Genomic DNA, 15761 nt, shown 5'->3' with positions numbered 1-15761 from the left:
CCCGTCATACACGTCTGTCAAGTGTGACTGGAGGTAAACCACTGTGATGATGCCCCAGGAATCGGAAGACTGGATAAATTGGCTAAGCATTTTGTTTCCAAATTTGAAAACAAAAAACATAAGCCAAACTGCTGTGTGTGCAGTACTGAGCCCTCAAAATGTAAGCTGAATAGTAAGGGACAATGTAAAAGAAAGCAAACTTCATACTTTTGCAACGAATGTATCAATAAGCCTGCATTGTGCCTCATCCCTTGTTTCAAGATATATCACACTCAGGTGTACAAGAGGGTCTGTTAATGTTAGATAGAGTAGATAAACTGTAGTTACATTATTTTTCAAGGAGCATGATAGAGTTTGATCCCATTACAATTATATTTTTGATTGTTTAGATCTGCCAGGAAGTCATCATTTAATTTTTTGGAATATCACATCATTATTTTCCATGGAAACTCTGGCAGTATACTTTTGTAGGTGTAACACAATAAAGCATAGATAATTTCTGTATTTCAAGGAACATGACAGAATGTGATTCCACTACAATTATAGTCTTGTTTAGATTTGCCAGGTCATCATTTTATTTTTTGAAAAATCAAATCATTATTTTCCATAGAAACCTTGGCAGTATACTTTTGTAGCTGTAACACATGAAAGCATGGATAATTTGCTGCCTTAACTATGAATTAGACCATATACTCTAATATTAATATTTTTAATGAATTTTTAAAAATGCAATTTTAGTTAATTAAAAAAATCAATTTTGACAAAATTTTCAACTTTTAAGCAGCTCTAATGCTAGATACAAAAACTTTATGTATACATAAACTTATGACACCAATCAAAAACACCGGTAAAGTATTTTCATTTTTGGGTGTAAAAATGCCTGTCAAAGGGGGCTGTGCCAAAATCGCCGGCGGTAGCCAAAGGGTCAATATCCTTTTTGCTACAACATATATTAAAGAAAAACTATCTACTGAAGCTCCACTGCTACCAACAAGATACAACAATATGTACAAAGCTGTGGTATTTTACAAATCATTCCTTGTTTAAACTACGGACTGCATGTAACTGGATAGGGTGTGTGATTAAATGGTATGGCCTTTCTCTTGAATAATAACTACATTAAAATCACATCCCACATACGGTACTGCTTATCATATGGTCATATTCCAAGTGGCTTGGAAGATCACGTATTTTCCTTCACAATTTATTTTGCACATTAAAGTTCTATACATCACCATCATCATCCAGACCTTCTTCTATCTATCTATCTATTGCCAGAATCCTCAATCCCATACAGGGTGGCCACAATCAAACTGCCTCCACGCCGCCATTTCACTGCCTGGCTCCCAGCTCACACCCCCCTCTCTCATGTACCTCTCCACTCCATCCCTCCATCTCATCCTTGGCCTCTCTCTCCCTCTCTCCCCCTCCACCTCACTCACATATACTCTCTTAGTCAGTCTCTCACTCTCCATCCTCTCCACATGGCCAAACTACCTCAGTGTGTTTCTCCTAACGCTACCTACCACATCCACATCCACACCACAACACTCCTTCACATCCTCATTTGTCAGTCTGTCTCTCCATGTGACTCCACATGCTCCTCTCAAATAACTCATTTCCACTGCTCTCACACTTGACTTGTGTCCCTCCAACAAGGTCCAAGCTTCACTTCCGTACGTTAAAGTTGGTATCACAATACTGTCATGTAATAACTTTTTCACTTCCATGCTCACTTCCCTGTTTCTTATCACTGCTTTCAAGGAACCAGCAACCTTTCTTTCTTGCTGTAACCTTTCAAGCACTTCACCCTCCAAACTTCCATCCTTACTCCTCACACTACCCAAGTACTTAAACGTACTCACATTTTCCATTTCCTCATCATCCAATCTCACTGTACATTCACTGACTTCACTTCTCTTGAAAACCATAACTTTACTCTTCCCTACATTCACTTTTAGATTTCGTTTCTTACACACTCTCCCAAACTCATCCACCAAGCCCTGCAGCTCCCCTTCGTCTTCACTTAACAACGCAGTATCATCTGCAAACAATAGTACAGGGAGTTTCCAAACACTGCCCTCTCTCATTAGGGCCACTACAACATCCACTGCCCTACCTTGTATCTCTTTTATAACCCCATCCATGTACAGACTGAACAACCATAGAGACATGACACATCCCTGTTTCAATCCAACCTTCAAAGAGAAAAATTCACTCAGTTCACTATCCACATGCACTGAAGTCTTAGCACCTGCATACATACTCTTCACAGCATTCAACAACTTCCCATCTACTCTACAGATTCTTAATACTTTCCACAATCCTTGTCTATCCACCCTGTCATATGCTTTTTCCAAATCCATGAAGGCCGCATACAACTTCTTTCCCTTCTCTTAGAAACTTTTCCACTAAAGATCTAAGAATGAATATCTGATCTACACAACCTCTTCTCTTCCTAAAACCACCCTGTTCTTCTCCAACTAATTCCTATGCTATTTCCCTGACTCTGTCAATAAGTATCCTGCCATATACTTTTCCTATTACACTAAGTAGACAAATGCCCCTATGATTACCACACACTTCTTTTTCCCCTTCTCCTTTGTACATGGGAATAAATATACCTGACTTCCAATCCTCTCGGACTCTACATTCCTCCCAGGCCAATCTGCACATCTTCCACATCCATTCTACTACTATCTCTCCCCCATGCTTCAATATTTCACCACACACACCATCAATTCCTGGGGCTTTCCCCATTTTGATTTTCTTCACTGCATCCACAACTCCCATCCTACTGATTTCTTCCTGTCTTCTCATCTCCCTCCTTCTCCCAGCCACTTATACTCGCATTACTTTCATTCTCTATGTTCAACAATTCCTTAAAATGTTCTCTCAATCTGCTCACCACTAGTAATCTACCATTTTTATCTTTCACTCCCCGACCAACATCACTGCCACCCTGTCTAACTCTACCTCTTTCCAGAACATTTTCTTACAGTCCCTCCACTTTACACTCAAATTCCTTCCAAGTTCCTAATCCACTCTCTTCTTACTCTCTCTTACTAATCTTTTCACCTCTCTCTTCCTTCCTACTTCTTTCCCATACATATTTTCCTTTACAATTTATATTGCACATTAAAGTTCAATACATCACCACCATCATCCAGACCTTTCCCACTCCATGGTGGGGAGAAGTAGGATCCAGTAAGACAGACAAGCTTGAAAGAGAGATATTAACCAAAGTTTGCCTAATTGAACGAGCCACACTCATGTTAACTCACCATGCAAACCCTCAGAATCCTGGCTCCATCCCTTATATATTATCAATGCATACTATGCCAATATTAAAAAATAAACATAACAGAAAAGAGAATGTAAGACTGTGATATTCACAATAAATCACCCAGGAAGTGGTGTTACGAAACCTCCAAAGCCACTTCAAACACAATCCATTATCCTACCCACCAGGCACTTACCGTTACTCTGCAGCTGAGCCAATTTACTGCGAGTCATCTGCTGCACCGATGCTTCATCTGTCTGCCTCTTGACATCATCCTTAGCCTCATCATTAACAGGTAGTCGACGGCGCAGATCATCAACAGCAAACTGCTTTGGCACAAGTGATCCAGTCTTGGTGCGGGTCTTAATTCCACCTTCTCTGCTCTTCTGTTCATTCTTGACTTCTGGCTCTTCCTTTACCTCTGGCTCCTTGATCTCCTTTTCTGTTAAGACTCCCGTCACTGGGTCAAGGGTTGATGTCGTGCCTTCCTCTGTTTTGATGTCATTTTCGCCTGCTGTCTCAGGTTTTTCCTCACATTTTTCCATCTCTTCTTCTCCTTTCACCTCCTCTTTAATCTGGTGGGTGAAGGCAAAAGAAACCCATCTATCTATCTATTGCCAGATGCGTTAATCCCATAAGGGGTGGCTACAAATGTCACCCTGTCCCCTGCCATTTCACTGCTCTTCCCCCAACTCACACACCCCTCTCTCATATACCTCTCCACTCCATCCCTCCATCTCATCCTCAGCCTCCCCCTTTCCCCCTCCTTCACTCAGTGCAGTGGTACTCTATTTCAGGGTAACTCTACACTGAGTAATAAGCCAAATGAACACTATGACTGCTGTTGGTTACAACTTGAAAGTACTTGTGAAGGCTCTATGGGGCCTTCATTTTAAGTGCGAAATGGTTGTAAATCAAGAACTATCTGTGTATGGATGGAGTAATCAGATATGAAAGTGAGGACAGTAAGTATATGTGCAAAGCTGAAGTTAAATAACAGTGAATTGAGTTTTGCAACCTGTCTTTATGCTGATAATGTTGTTTTGATGGCTGAATGCAAGTACAATAATCCCCCTCCAACCACAGGGTTCACCAACCACAGAATTCACTGATACACAATTGCCTATTTGTGTATCAAATCACCTACTGCAGAGTCTTGGTTCACGTACACATGGTTTGTATCGGCTGCCACCACCAGGTGGCAGCAATGTTCTCCCATGCTAGCAGCTTTCATGCCTTACAGTTCATCAGTCTGTGTTGTCACTGGGGACAGACCAAGTGGGTGTATTGTTGCAGTATCTCTCTCTCTCTCAGTTAATCACTTATCCTGTTGTCATCATGGGCCCTAAAAGTTAAGTCCAGTGAGGATGAGGATGATGACGAGGACAACAGCGAGGACAGTAACAAAATGACTCTTGCTTATCTTTTCAACAGATTACTCATAGCCAAGTCTTTCTTCACTGACACAGATCACTTCATGGGAAGGAGCCTACAATTCAAGCATGGATTGGACATGTTACTGGCTCCATCAATCCATCATCCAACTCAGCTGAGAGTGGTCCCCAGCCTTCCAACAGCATGGTATTCTAGCCAGCTGATAACTTTTGTAATTTGAAAGTTGTACAGTAAACCACTTTCTACCATACTATTACTTGTTTATGATTACATTTGGTACAGTGCAATACTGTGCAATAAATACCAGAAAAATAGTACATATTTTTCATGTTATACCCCTTTTACCTTTGACCAAGGTTTCCCAAATCCTATTTTTCCCATGTAAAGTTAACTTCACCAACTACGGTGGTTTTCAGGAACCTAACCCCCAATGTTGGCAGGGGAGTATTGTACTACGTGGAAGATAGTGAATGAGACTGGTAAGTTTGCACAAAGAAAAGTGAAAGTAAATGAAGAAAAATATGACAGTTGTATGTCAAAGGAAAGAATATGACACAATATATTTTGGCATGCAGCAGGGCAGAGTATTGACAAGAAACTGTGAATTCCAGGATCCAGACGGGAGGTGAAATGCTTGTGGAGGTTGATAGTTTTAAGATCTACCTCGTTTCATGGACAGGGTTGAGTTCCAATGAAATGAAGCTGTGTTGCCTGTGTTCACCAAATTGTTGTGCCATGTATTTGAGTCACGAAAAATTGCTCCAACAAATGTTGCACCACCACATCATCAACCCGGAATCAGTTGGCCAACAAATGACATGTTCGTGCGTTGTCGGCCCAGGATAGTGATGGAGAGATCACATCAGAGGAAAATAGTCATTGGAAAGCTTGGTTGTATTTTGAAGAATAGGAGGGTTAGTAAGGAAGGTTATGAGAGACCAGAGTGAAAGTGTTTTGCTGCTAACACTGTTATACAGATGTGAAACTTGTTCACTGAATGACACAGAGCGGGTCTAGGTTGTACTCTGTAGTCTAACCTTTCCTAGAATGGCTGCAGGCATGGGAAGGTTAGAGGGTGCATGCAACAGTGAAATTTATGGGTGGAATCCAAGAAAGATCTACATGAGTAAGATGTGGAACTGCAAAATTGTTCAGTGAACAAAGAAGAATACATTAAAATGGTACAGACATGTACAAAGAATCTCCACAGATCAGGGGGAAAAAAAAATCTTAAAGTGAGATTGTGGGTAGTGTTGGTTGAGGCACACCTTACGTGGTACAGAAGAACAGAGTGGAATACTTCAATGGTGAAAAAGTAGGAATGGGAAGAGGAATGTTTGAGAATGAGAGGGATGAGAGGATTGGATGCTTGGAGGCATTTGTGTCGGGGCAATCCCCTAATCAGGGGTTTCCAGGAGGAAGCAAAGTGTTGGTGATGATGATGATGATGATGATTAGGAAATGTACAGTACTGCACTGCAGAAGCAAGAAATGTTCTCAGATATTTCAAAATGGAAGTGTTAGATCTAGACTCCATTAGCTCCTCCACACAAGACGACTCTCCTAAGACTATGAAAACTGTCTGGAGATAGCATGAACAAACTAAACATCACTGGATTCAAGGGATTAACTAGGTACCATCTGCATCACACTTACTTCCTCAATCAGCTGATCGATGCCTTCCTGTTCCTTCTTCAGATGCTGCTGTTTCCGATCCTCAATTCTTTTTTCAATTTCCGCTGTAACAAAATGGCAGAGTAAGAGCATGATCAGAGAACTGGATGGGAAATAACATGCTTAAAAAAAAAAAAAAAAAAAAAAAAAAAAGTCTGAAATTCAGTTCACCAAGTACAAAGTATCGACCAATATCAGTCAACATTTGTACAGCACTGTGTTACTGAGAAGGCAGCCACACACGGCCTAACATGCATGAATGAACTGAGCTAGTACTGCATGTGATGTCTTCATTAATTTTCGTCAATATGCAATTCAATCAGTCCTATGTAACTTCTCATGTTATAACTACTTACCTCCACCAACAAAGCTGGAGGAGGTTATGTATTCACCTACGTTTGTTTGTTTGTCCAGACAATATCTCTAAAACTTCTCAATGAATTTCAATGAAATTTGGTGGAAGGGTGGGCCATGGACCAAGAAAGAATATATTAAATTTGGGGGGCAGAGCTGGATCCCATATATCCCACACAATATCTCTAAAAGTTCCCAATGAAATTCAATAAAATTCTGTGAAAGAGTGGGCTATGGGTCAAGGAACAATTGATTAAATTCTGGGGCAGATCTGAATCCTATGTATTCCAAACAATATCTCCACTGATCCAGATCCTTTTTAATGGCAATGATATTGGAGGAGGTTTGTGTTCTCTGAGTGCTTTCTAGTACTGTAAAAGTTATAACGCTGCATTTACATTATGCAACTAAGTTTCAATTGGAAAACTTAATAATGTACCAGTAATATTTTTATCAGCAATATGTGATGTGTTCAGGCAAAAGCCTTCTAAAAGTCACTGATATAATAAAAAGAGTACTTGATCACAGCAAGTATTCCTCAACATAAATGACCAGTTAAAATGCATCTAATGAATATGACTAAGCCCTATTATATATATATATATATATATATATATATATATATATATATATATATATACAGTATACTATATATATATATATATATATATATATATATATATATATATATATATCCAGTATATATATAGCAAAACTCCTGTAATCCAAATGGCAGTTGACAAAGGGTCTTTCGGACTCTTGGATTTTTCGGACTATTTGGAGGGACCTCTGAAAACATTAGACATATGTATACCCATGATCACTAATTTCTGCCCTGGGGTGCCCCTTTCCTACCCCTGTATACCCAGGGAAGAGAGGAGGGGGGGACGAAACAAGCTCCACCCACCACTACCCAAGCTCCCAATACCCCTACCCAACCCCCCCCACCTGTCATTCTTACATGGCAGTTACATCTCAAGCTGATTTCATTCTTAACACTATTGGTCCCACTACTAATACAAACATAGGACACTAGGATGTGTTAAAAGTATATAACTATCAACATCGTGCAGCAAGAAACTGATGCATCATGATGCTGGAAAAAAAAAAAGAAAAAAAAAGTTAACAGCCACATCAGGCCTCATGTGTTGGGTGAACTGCTTTGCAAACACACACACACACACAAGCACCCAATGCATGAGGCCTGGGTGGCTGTTGTTAATGCTTTTGTTTTACTTTCAACATGATAACGCATTAACATCTTGCTGCAGGGTGTTCATAGTTATATACTTTTTACATATCCTAGTGTTTTATGTTTGTGTAATAGTAATGTGACTATGAGTGTAACGTATGAAGTTAGCTTGAGATGTAACTGCCAGTTAAAAATGACGAGTGGGCGGTTGGGAGAGGTAGGGGTATGGATGAAGGTTGGGAGCTGGGGTAGTGGGAGGTGGAGCTCGTTTCATACCCCCATCCTGTCTTCCCTGAGTATACTGTATAGGGGTAGGAAGGGGGCACCCGTGAACAGAAATTAGCAATCTTGAGTGTTCGTGATCATTATATACAGTAAACACTTAAGATGATGTGGGGTATTGTTTCACTCACTGGAAATGCATAATGGTGTAGATGAATAACTGCAGGCAGGTACATCCAAGGCCAAGAGCAAGTTCAAACCAGATAAATCCTTAGATAAAGCCCAGAAAAATTCGAAAAAAGAAAAATTCGGAAAATTTCACCTCGACAAATTCAGAGTATTGGGATTTCAAATTATTAGTGGCTGGATTAAAGGAATTTTACTGTATGCATATATATATATATATATATATAAATATATATATGTAGGTGAGGTGGAGGGAGGGAGAGGGAGGGGAAGACCGAGGATGAAGTGGAGGGGTGAAGTTGAGAGATATATGAGGCAGGGGGGAGTGAGTCGGGGGAAGGGTAGTCAAATGGTAGGTGACAGAGTGACTTGGAGGCGTTTTGTCTGCGGCCACCCTTTGCAGGATTAGGGCATCGGGCTATAGATACATAGACAGATAGATAATTCATGATTCATGTGCAGTCTCAGCTAGAATACTGCTCACCCTTCTGGAATGGATGTGGAGAGGTTGCACTAAAAAATTTAGAACAAAGTTACTGGAATTATCAATAACCCAGCAATTACAAATAAACTACCTCCCCAACAAATATGAAGGAATGTTGCCTCCCTTGCATTATGTCACAGATACTTTATGGCAAATGCTCCAAGTTGCATCCACTGTGCCACCTCTCCACACCTTTCCTCATGCTACATGGGCATCTGGCAGCGTTCAGGACTGGAATGTCACATAGGCATATTGCAGAACTTCTGCCTGTCAGAAATCATTTATTTTCCGATCTCTATCCTTCCGGAACTCGCTTCCCCATTGTTGTTTCCCACAAACTTCAACCCACCTGTTCAAATCCAACTGTTAGATTTTTAATGAATGAAGGATGCCAGTAATCTGGTGTATGAATTTTTTTTTTTTATTCATTTGTTTTTCCTTTCTTTGTTCTGTTATTAAAAAAAAATACTGTATATAATGTGGTAGGGGGGGACGCTCACCATCCACTCATTCGATGTTGTGCTGCTCTCGGGTGTCTGCCCTTTCCTCTCTTCCATCCTTCTTTCCTTCCATCCTCTTCTGTCTTTCTTTCCTTCATTCTTTCCTCTTCCTTCTGCCTGTGGGTGACTCTACACTGAGTGACAAGCCAAATGGATTCCTGTACACCAGGAAACCATTTACTATGCTGGGAGGCAACCATATAGCCAAATTTTGGCACCTGGTGGTTTAGTGGGTAATTATTGCGCTCCAGTCGGATTGAGCCAGTGAAGGTTTATATCCAAGGGGTGATTGGGGTTGATTGCTCATGTAATGCCACTCAGGGATGAGTGAGGCTGGTCACTCTGATCTTAAATTTCGAGACCAACTGCCTAGCCCCGGGCTCCTACGCTCTTCATGGGGCAATGTAGGATTGGATTATGGTTGGATATATATATATCATATAAAAGTATATACAAACCTCTCAAAATTAAACAAAACATGTTCCAAAAGTTCCATATTATAAAACTGAAACAATGAGTAAAACAATCATTAGAAAGTAAACTTTAGAATTCCGAACAAATCAATATGATTACTGAATATCATTTACCACCTGTTGGCCCATTTAAAAACATTAACTAGGATGTCCTTCCAATATTTTTTCCTGGTTCTTTGAAGCCTAGAGCACCCCACCATAAGGTAGGAAAGAAGATGGAGGTGGAGGAGGAGGAGGAGGATCCACCACCCTCATCATCATCACATGTTGAGATAAGAACAATTTTGCACCCTACCTGTACAAATAAACTGACAAAAGTGCAGGCTATAATCATCATGAATAAAAAACAGAAATGAATATCAGTTGGCCACACTTTTCCCAAGAGACTACATGTACTAGGGTCAAGGAGTGGCATACAAGAGACAATGTGACAGGATGAAGCATAAAGAAGATGCAGACATGAAATTCACACATTATGTTGGAATGAGTGAATCTCAATGACAAACGATGAGAGACCATCATTCTGCAAGGGGTTGTCGCAGGTCAATAATCTTGACGATTTATTGTCATTACGACTACTGCTGCTGCTGATGACGACACTGACGAGTCTCAACAATAACATAAAAATATAAACAGGAAAAAATGTTCATAATGGCCAATCCCTCACGATTTTTTTTTTTTTTTTAATCATACTCCTATCACTTCCTTACCATCCTCTGCCTCAAGACAGGACTTGCGACTGCCCTTGCCATCCTTGGTGAGACTCTCGGTGAGTGACATCTGTCGACGCAGCTCTGAACCCACATCCCTCAATGCCCCACACAGCTCTTCCTCCAGATCAGCTGGGTCCATTAAGTCCATCACCTCACTTAACTGTGCACAGGTTGAGTAATACCACAGCTCACCATTTTCTGCTTCCCTGTTTGAATAGAGGAAGAAAGAAATACGGTATATGACATGGAGTTAATAAATATGTGATAAAGGAAGACAGAAATGTAAAGAGAATAAAAAATATATCACAAAAGAAAAGCAACAGGAACACAAAGAAAGACAAGAAGAGACAGCAGAGTGAAGAGATCATGAAAGATAGGAAGAAGTAAAATAAACACACACAACAGAAAAGAGAATGAGACAAAAAAGTGAATAAAATCACGGTAGAAAGTTAATAAAACACAAAAAACGAGAGACTGTGAATGACAGAAAACAAAGTGCAAAGAACTCATGAATGCCAAAAACTAGTACAGAGCACACAACAGAAGAATAAAATTAAAGAAAAAAACTGAGAACAGAAAGATCATAAATGACAAACTTTTACAAAGAAACCAAGGAATGGTAAACAATATAGAAATGGTATGAGATGGAAAGAAAGTTTAAAAAGAAGCAGAGATAAAGAAAAGAAAGAATAAGGTGTATAAATTTGGGGGGAATTTTTAATATGGGGAAATGAATTTCCCATGCTTGTCTCAGTAACGCCGAGAGTAGGCCAGCATGCTCTCTGGTACAAGTTTCTCTAATTATCAACACCAAACTACATGCACAGTACACACTACACTTCCTTTTCCAAAATTTAAAAATAAATAATCAAGACTTGGAATCACACAGCCTCGGAGTCCCCAGGGGGGGTACCATAAATGCCCCCACCTTCCGCCCCTCTCCCGGTGATGACTCGAGCTGCTTGGAACCAGTCTGACTCACTTCTTCTTCATTTCTGCAACATTTGCAGCCTTTCCTCTAACTTTCGCTCTGTTGAGCACCACCTCTCCTCATCTAAACCTCACCTTCTTTTCCTAACTGAGACTCAGTTGTCTGAGGCAACTGACAGCAAACCCTTTTCTGTATCCTCCTACTTTCTCTATACTCATTTCAAAGCCAAAGGTGGCTGTTGTGCATATATACGCAACGACTTATCTTGCTCTCGTGTTCCTGAATTCAACTCTTCTGAATTCTATATACTCTGGCTTCGGCTTTCCTGTCATTCTCTGACTAAATATATCTGTGCTGTTTACTTATCTCATAATTTTACTGACTATCAAAAATTCTTCGACTATCTTACTTCTACGATGGAACACATTCCATCCTTTCTCTGAAATCTCCATCCTAGGAGATTTCAATGTTCACCACCACCTTTGGCTCTCCTCTCCTTTCACTGATCCACCTGGTGAACAAGCCAACACATTTTCTATCCTTAATGACCTAGAGCAGCTTGTACAGCATCCTATCCATATCCCTGACTGCCTTGGAGAGAGCTCCAACATACTTGACCTCTTCCTTACAACTAATCCTTCTGCTTACACTGTTAATCATTTCTCTCCGTTGGGCTCCTCCAATCACACCCTTATCACCTTAACTTGTCCTATCGTTCCGGTACGGCCCGTGGACTCTCCAAAGAAACGTCGTCTGTGGCACTCTGGAGCTGCGGATTGGGAGGCCCTCAGGCAGTACTTCTTTGATTTTCCCTGGAATGACTATTGCTTCCATGGCCGGCAGCCATCTGAGTGTGCCTTGCACATTACGGAGGTTACTCTCTCGGGCATGGAAGCATACATTCCTTTCTCATATCCTTTGACTAATGCAAGAAAGCCTTGGTTTAAACCTGCTTGTTCTAATGCTGTCCGCAACAAGGAGAGGGCCTATAAAAGGTACCGGAGCCAACCCACCCCTGAATCACATCTTTTATACGTTTCTGTTTGGAATCGTGCTAAGTCTGTTCTTCGCTCTGCTAAAAATAATTTCATTCGTACTAAATGCTCTCAGCTCTCCAACTCGAATTCTTCCCGCTCCTTCTGGCACCTTGCCAAAAACCTTTCTAACAACTTTACCTCATCATCCTTCCCTCCTCTTTTCTACTCTGATGGCTCTGTAGCTATTTCTTCTACTGACATAGCATATCTCTTCGCTCAGACTTTCTCCTCCAATTCCACCTTAGACAATTCTGGTGTTGTTCCTCCATCACTTACCCCCTCTGACTTCCTCATGGCTGACATTAAAATTTCTTTAGCTGATGTATTTTCTGCCATCACAGGCCTCAATACTAACATGGCATATGGGCCTGATGGAGTCCCTCCTGTTATTCTCAAGAACTGTGCTTCTGTGCTTATACCCTGTCTAAGCAAACTCTTTCGCCTTTGTCTACCAACTTGTACCTTTCCTTCTTGCTAGAAGTTTGCTCTCATTCAGCCAGTCCCAAAGAAGGGTGACCATTCCTAACCCTCTAACTATCGTCCAATTGCTTTAACATCCTGTATCTCAAAAGTTTTTGAGTCAATTCTTAATAGAAAAATTTTAAAGCATCTTTCCTATCACAACCTTCTTTCTGATCGTCAGTATAGGTTCCGTCAGGGACGCTCCACTAGCGATCTTCTCACCTACCTTTCAGACTCCTGGTCATCCTCCTTTTGGGACTTTGACGAAAGCTTTGCCACTGAACTTGACATCTCACAGGCTTTTGATCGAGTCTGGCATAAATCTTTAATTTCCAAACTGCCCTCATATGGTTTCTGTCCTTCTATCTGTGTCTTCATCTCTAGTTTCCTTTCTGGTTGTTTTATAGCTGCTGTTGTAGACGGCCATCGTTCTTCTCCTAGATCTATTAACAGTGGTGTTCCTCAGGGCTCTGTCCTATCACCAACTCTCTTCCTTTTATTCATCAATGACCTTCTAAGCTGTACATCTAACCCTATCCACTCATACGCTGATGACTCCACCTTCCACCTTTCCATTCGGTTCCCGCAACACCCATCTCAACAGTTACTTCAACAAACAAGGGATGAGGCCATGGCACACCTAATGTCTGACTCGGCTTGTATCTCTGACTGGGGTAAAAATAATCTTGTTGTTTTTAATGCATCAAACACTCAGTTTGTATACCTATCTACCTGACAAAATCTTCCACAGGTGTACCCACTAATGTTTAATAATATTCAGCTTAATCCTTCATCATCCTTGAACATGCTTGGGGTTTCATTTACTTGGGACTTGTCTTGGAAAGATCATATTACATCTCTTGTAAAATCTGCTTCTAAGAGATTACCTGTGCTAAGCCGACTCCATTCCTTCTTTACTCCTGCACAATTGATGACTCTATACAGGGGTTTTTATCCGCCCCTGTATGAAGTATAACTCCCATGTGTGGGGAGGTTCCCCACATACTGTACAGCTCAATAGGGTGGAGTCAAAGGCTTTTCATCTCATTAACTCTCCTCCTCTTACTGACTCCCTTCAACCTCTGTCTCTTCGCCGCACTGTCGCATCTTTATCTCTTTTCTATCATTACTTCAATGGTCACTGCTCCTCTGAACTGTCTGCATGCATTCCTCCACCTCTACAACGGGCTGTGTTGCACCCGTCTAGCAGCAAACTCTCCTTTTTCTGTCCAACTCTCTAATGCAAGAGTTAACCATTACTCCCAGTCCTTCATTTATGCAACAGGTCAACTCTGGAACTGTCTCCCTCTGTCTGTATTTCCTGCTTCCCATGATCTCCAGTCTTTCAAACACAGTGTGTCCAGGCATCTCGAAATGATTGGATCTTGAATTTGGCTCTCTCTAGTATTTTGTTTTTCCTTGGAGGGAACAGTTATTGTGGGCTCGTGGCCTTTGGTTCCTTCTTCCTCACATTCAAAAAAAAAAAAAAAAAAAAGTGTCTGTTAGACTGAGGCATCCTAGCAGTGACACAGTCAGATTTAAAGTTGCAAGAAACAACAATAGTTCAAACCATCCTCAAGCCATTCAAGTTGGGTTTGAACAGGAACAGTAAGCCTTGACTAAGATAAGTCAGTTGGGACGAAGCAAATGAAGATCCACTGAACTTACAACCAGACTGACCTGAAAGCTAAAAAAAACACTCACACAAAGAGACGGCGAACAAGGAACCAATACTTCCTGCCATGACGGTCAAACCCCAGAGGGTCCTGTCGGCACAGTATCCCTGACGTCTCCATTGGTGATAGACAGTCTGTCACTCCGTCAACCTGGGGGCAAGGATATCAGGATCACATAAAGAAAAAGAGGCAAACACTGATAAAAATGGCTTTTTGACTGACAGGGATGCCTTTGTGTGGTGGCACTGATGCAGCAAAGGCAGTTCTGATGGCCAGTTATCAAAAATCCCTCCCTTTTCTCCCTAACCCCAAAATGGGAGATGGTCAATTGTCAGAAGGGTAATTTCAGCCTGCAGTCCATCAGGTTCAGGTTTCAGACGAACCCAAGGTTACAGCAACAGTACTATTATCCATGGTAGTCTATCACTCCTTCCACCCTGGGATTAGTAAGCAAAAACAGCCAGATATACAAAAATATGGCTTCCCGTGAATTATTATTGTTAAAATTCTGCGACAAGTATTGTGCTGCTGGAAGTATGTAATAAACATATAACTGGATACAGTACATACTTTGGGGGGTGACTACAATTACAAGAGTAAACCAACATGAACATTTTACATAATCCCACAGAAGCCATGTTACAACTACCTCATTAGCCACGAAATCGCTAGCTGAACTAACCTGACTTTAAATAACTCTTTTGAATACAGAGGGCTGCCAGTACTGGACTAACCTGGTGGGCAGTGCAAACACTACAGGTCCAATCCTCCATCTCCCCAGGTATGTCCTGCAGTGGAGGATCCACACAATCCAGATGATACACAGCAGAGCAGGAGTCACAGCACAGAAGATCCCCAGTCTTGTGGCATACACGGCAGTGGTCATCATAACGAAGCTTGCCCTCGCTCAGCAGGTCCTCACGAACTACGGATGTCTGCAGGAACTGATCACACAGGAACTGCAGTACCTGAAGTCTGGAAAGTGAAGAAAATAATGCTTTATATACCATATATATATATATATATATATATATATATATACAGGGCTCCCTCATTTTACGTTGTATCGTTTTACAATATAGTATTTCGCATTTACGATCCTTCTTCTTTAGTACCAAGTGTTCATTTTACGATTTAGCTCCCTCACATTTACAACTGGGCATGTGGAAATCCTGCACT

General features: G+C 41.0%; 1 protein-coding gene across 1 annotated transcript in view; it reads right to left on the bottom strand.

The window, feature by feature from the left end:
• E(bx) (nucleosome-remodeling factor subunit NURF301 E(bx)) overlaps positions 1-15761 on the bottom strand; it is a 126104-nt gene that overhangs the window by 95835 nt on the left and 14508 nt on the right. The window contains exons 2-6 of the mRNA XM_080280600.1: positions 15317-15557; positions 14611-14732; positions 10474-10682; positions 6335-6417; positions 3480-3858 (exon numbers count right to left, since the gene is read on the bottom strand). Of these exons, the coding sequence (XP_080136726.1) occupies positions 3480-3858; positions 6335-6417; positions 10474-10682; positions 14611-14732; positions 15317-15557 (1034 nt within the window). The remainder of the gene's footprint in view (positions 1-3479; positions 3859-6334; positions 6418-10473; positions 10683-14610; positions 14733-15316; positions 15558-15761) is intronic.

The sequence above is a fragment of the Coenobita brevimanus genome, chromosome 85 (genome assembly GCF_032717465.1).
Source record: "Coenobita brevimanus isolate Jiangsu-jjx chromosome 85, ASM3271746v2, whole genome shotgun sequence".
NCBI lineage: Eukaryota > Metazoa > Arthropoda > Malacostraca > Decapoda > Coenobitidae > Coenobita > Coenobita brevimanus.
Note: the sequence above shows the minus strand (reverse complement) of the source record. Positions and strands in the feature narration are given on the sequence as shown.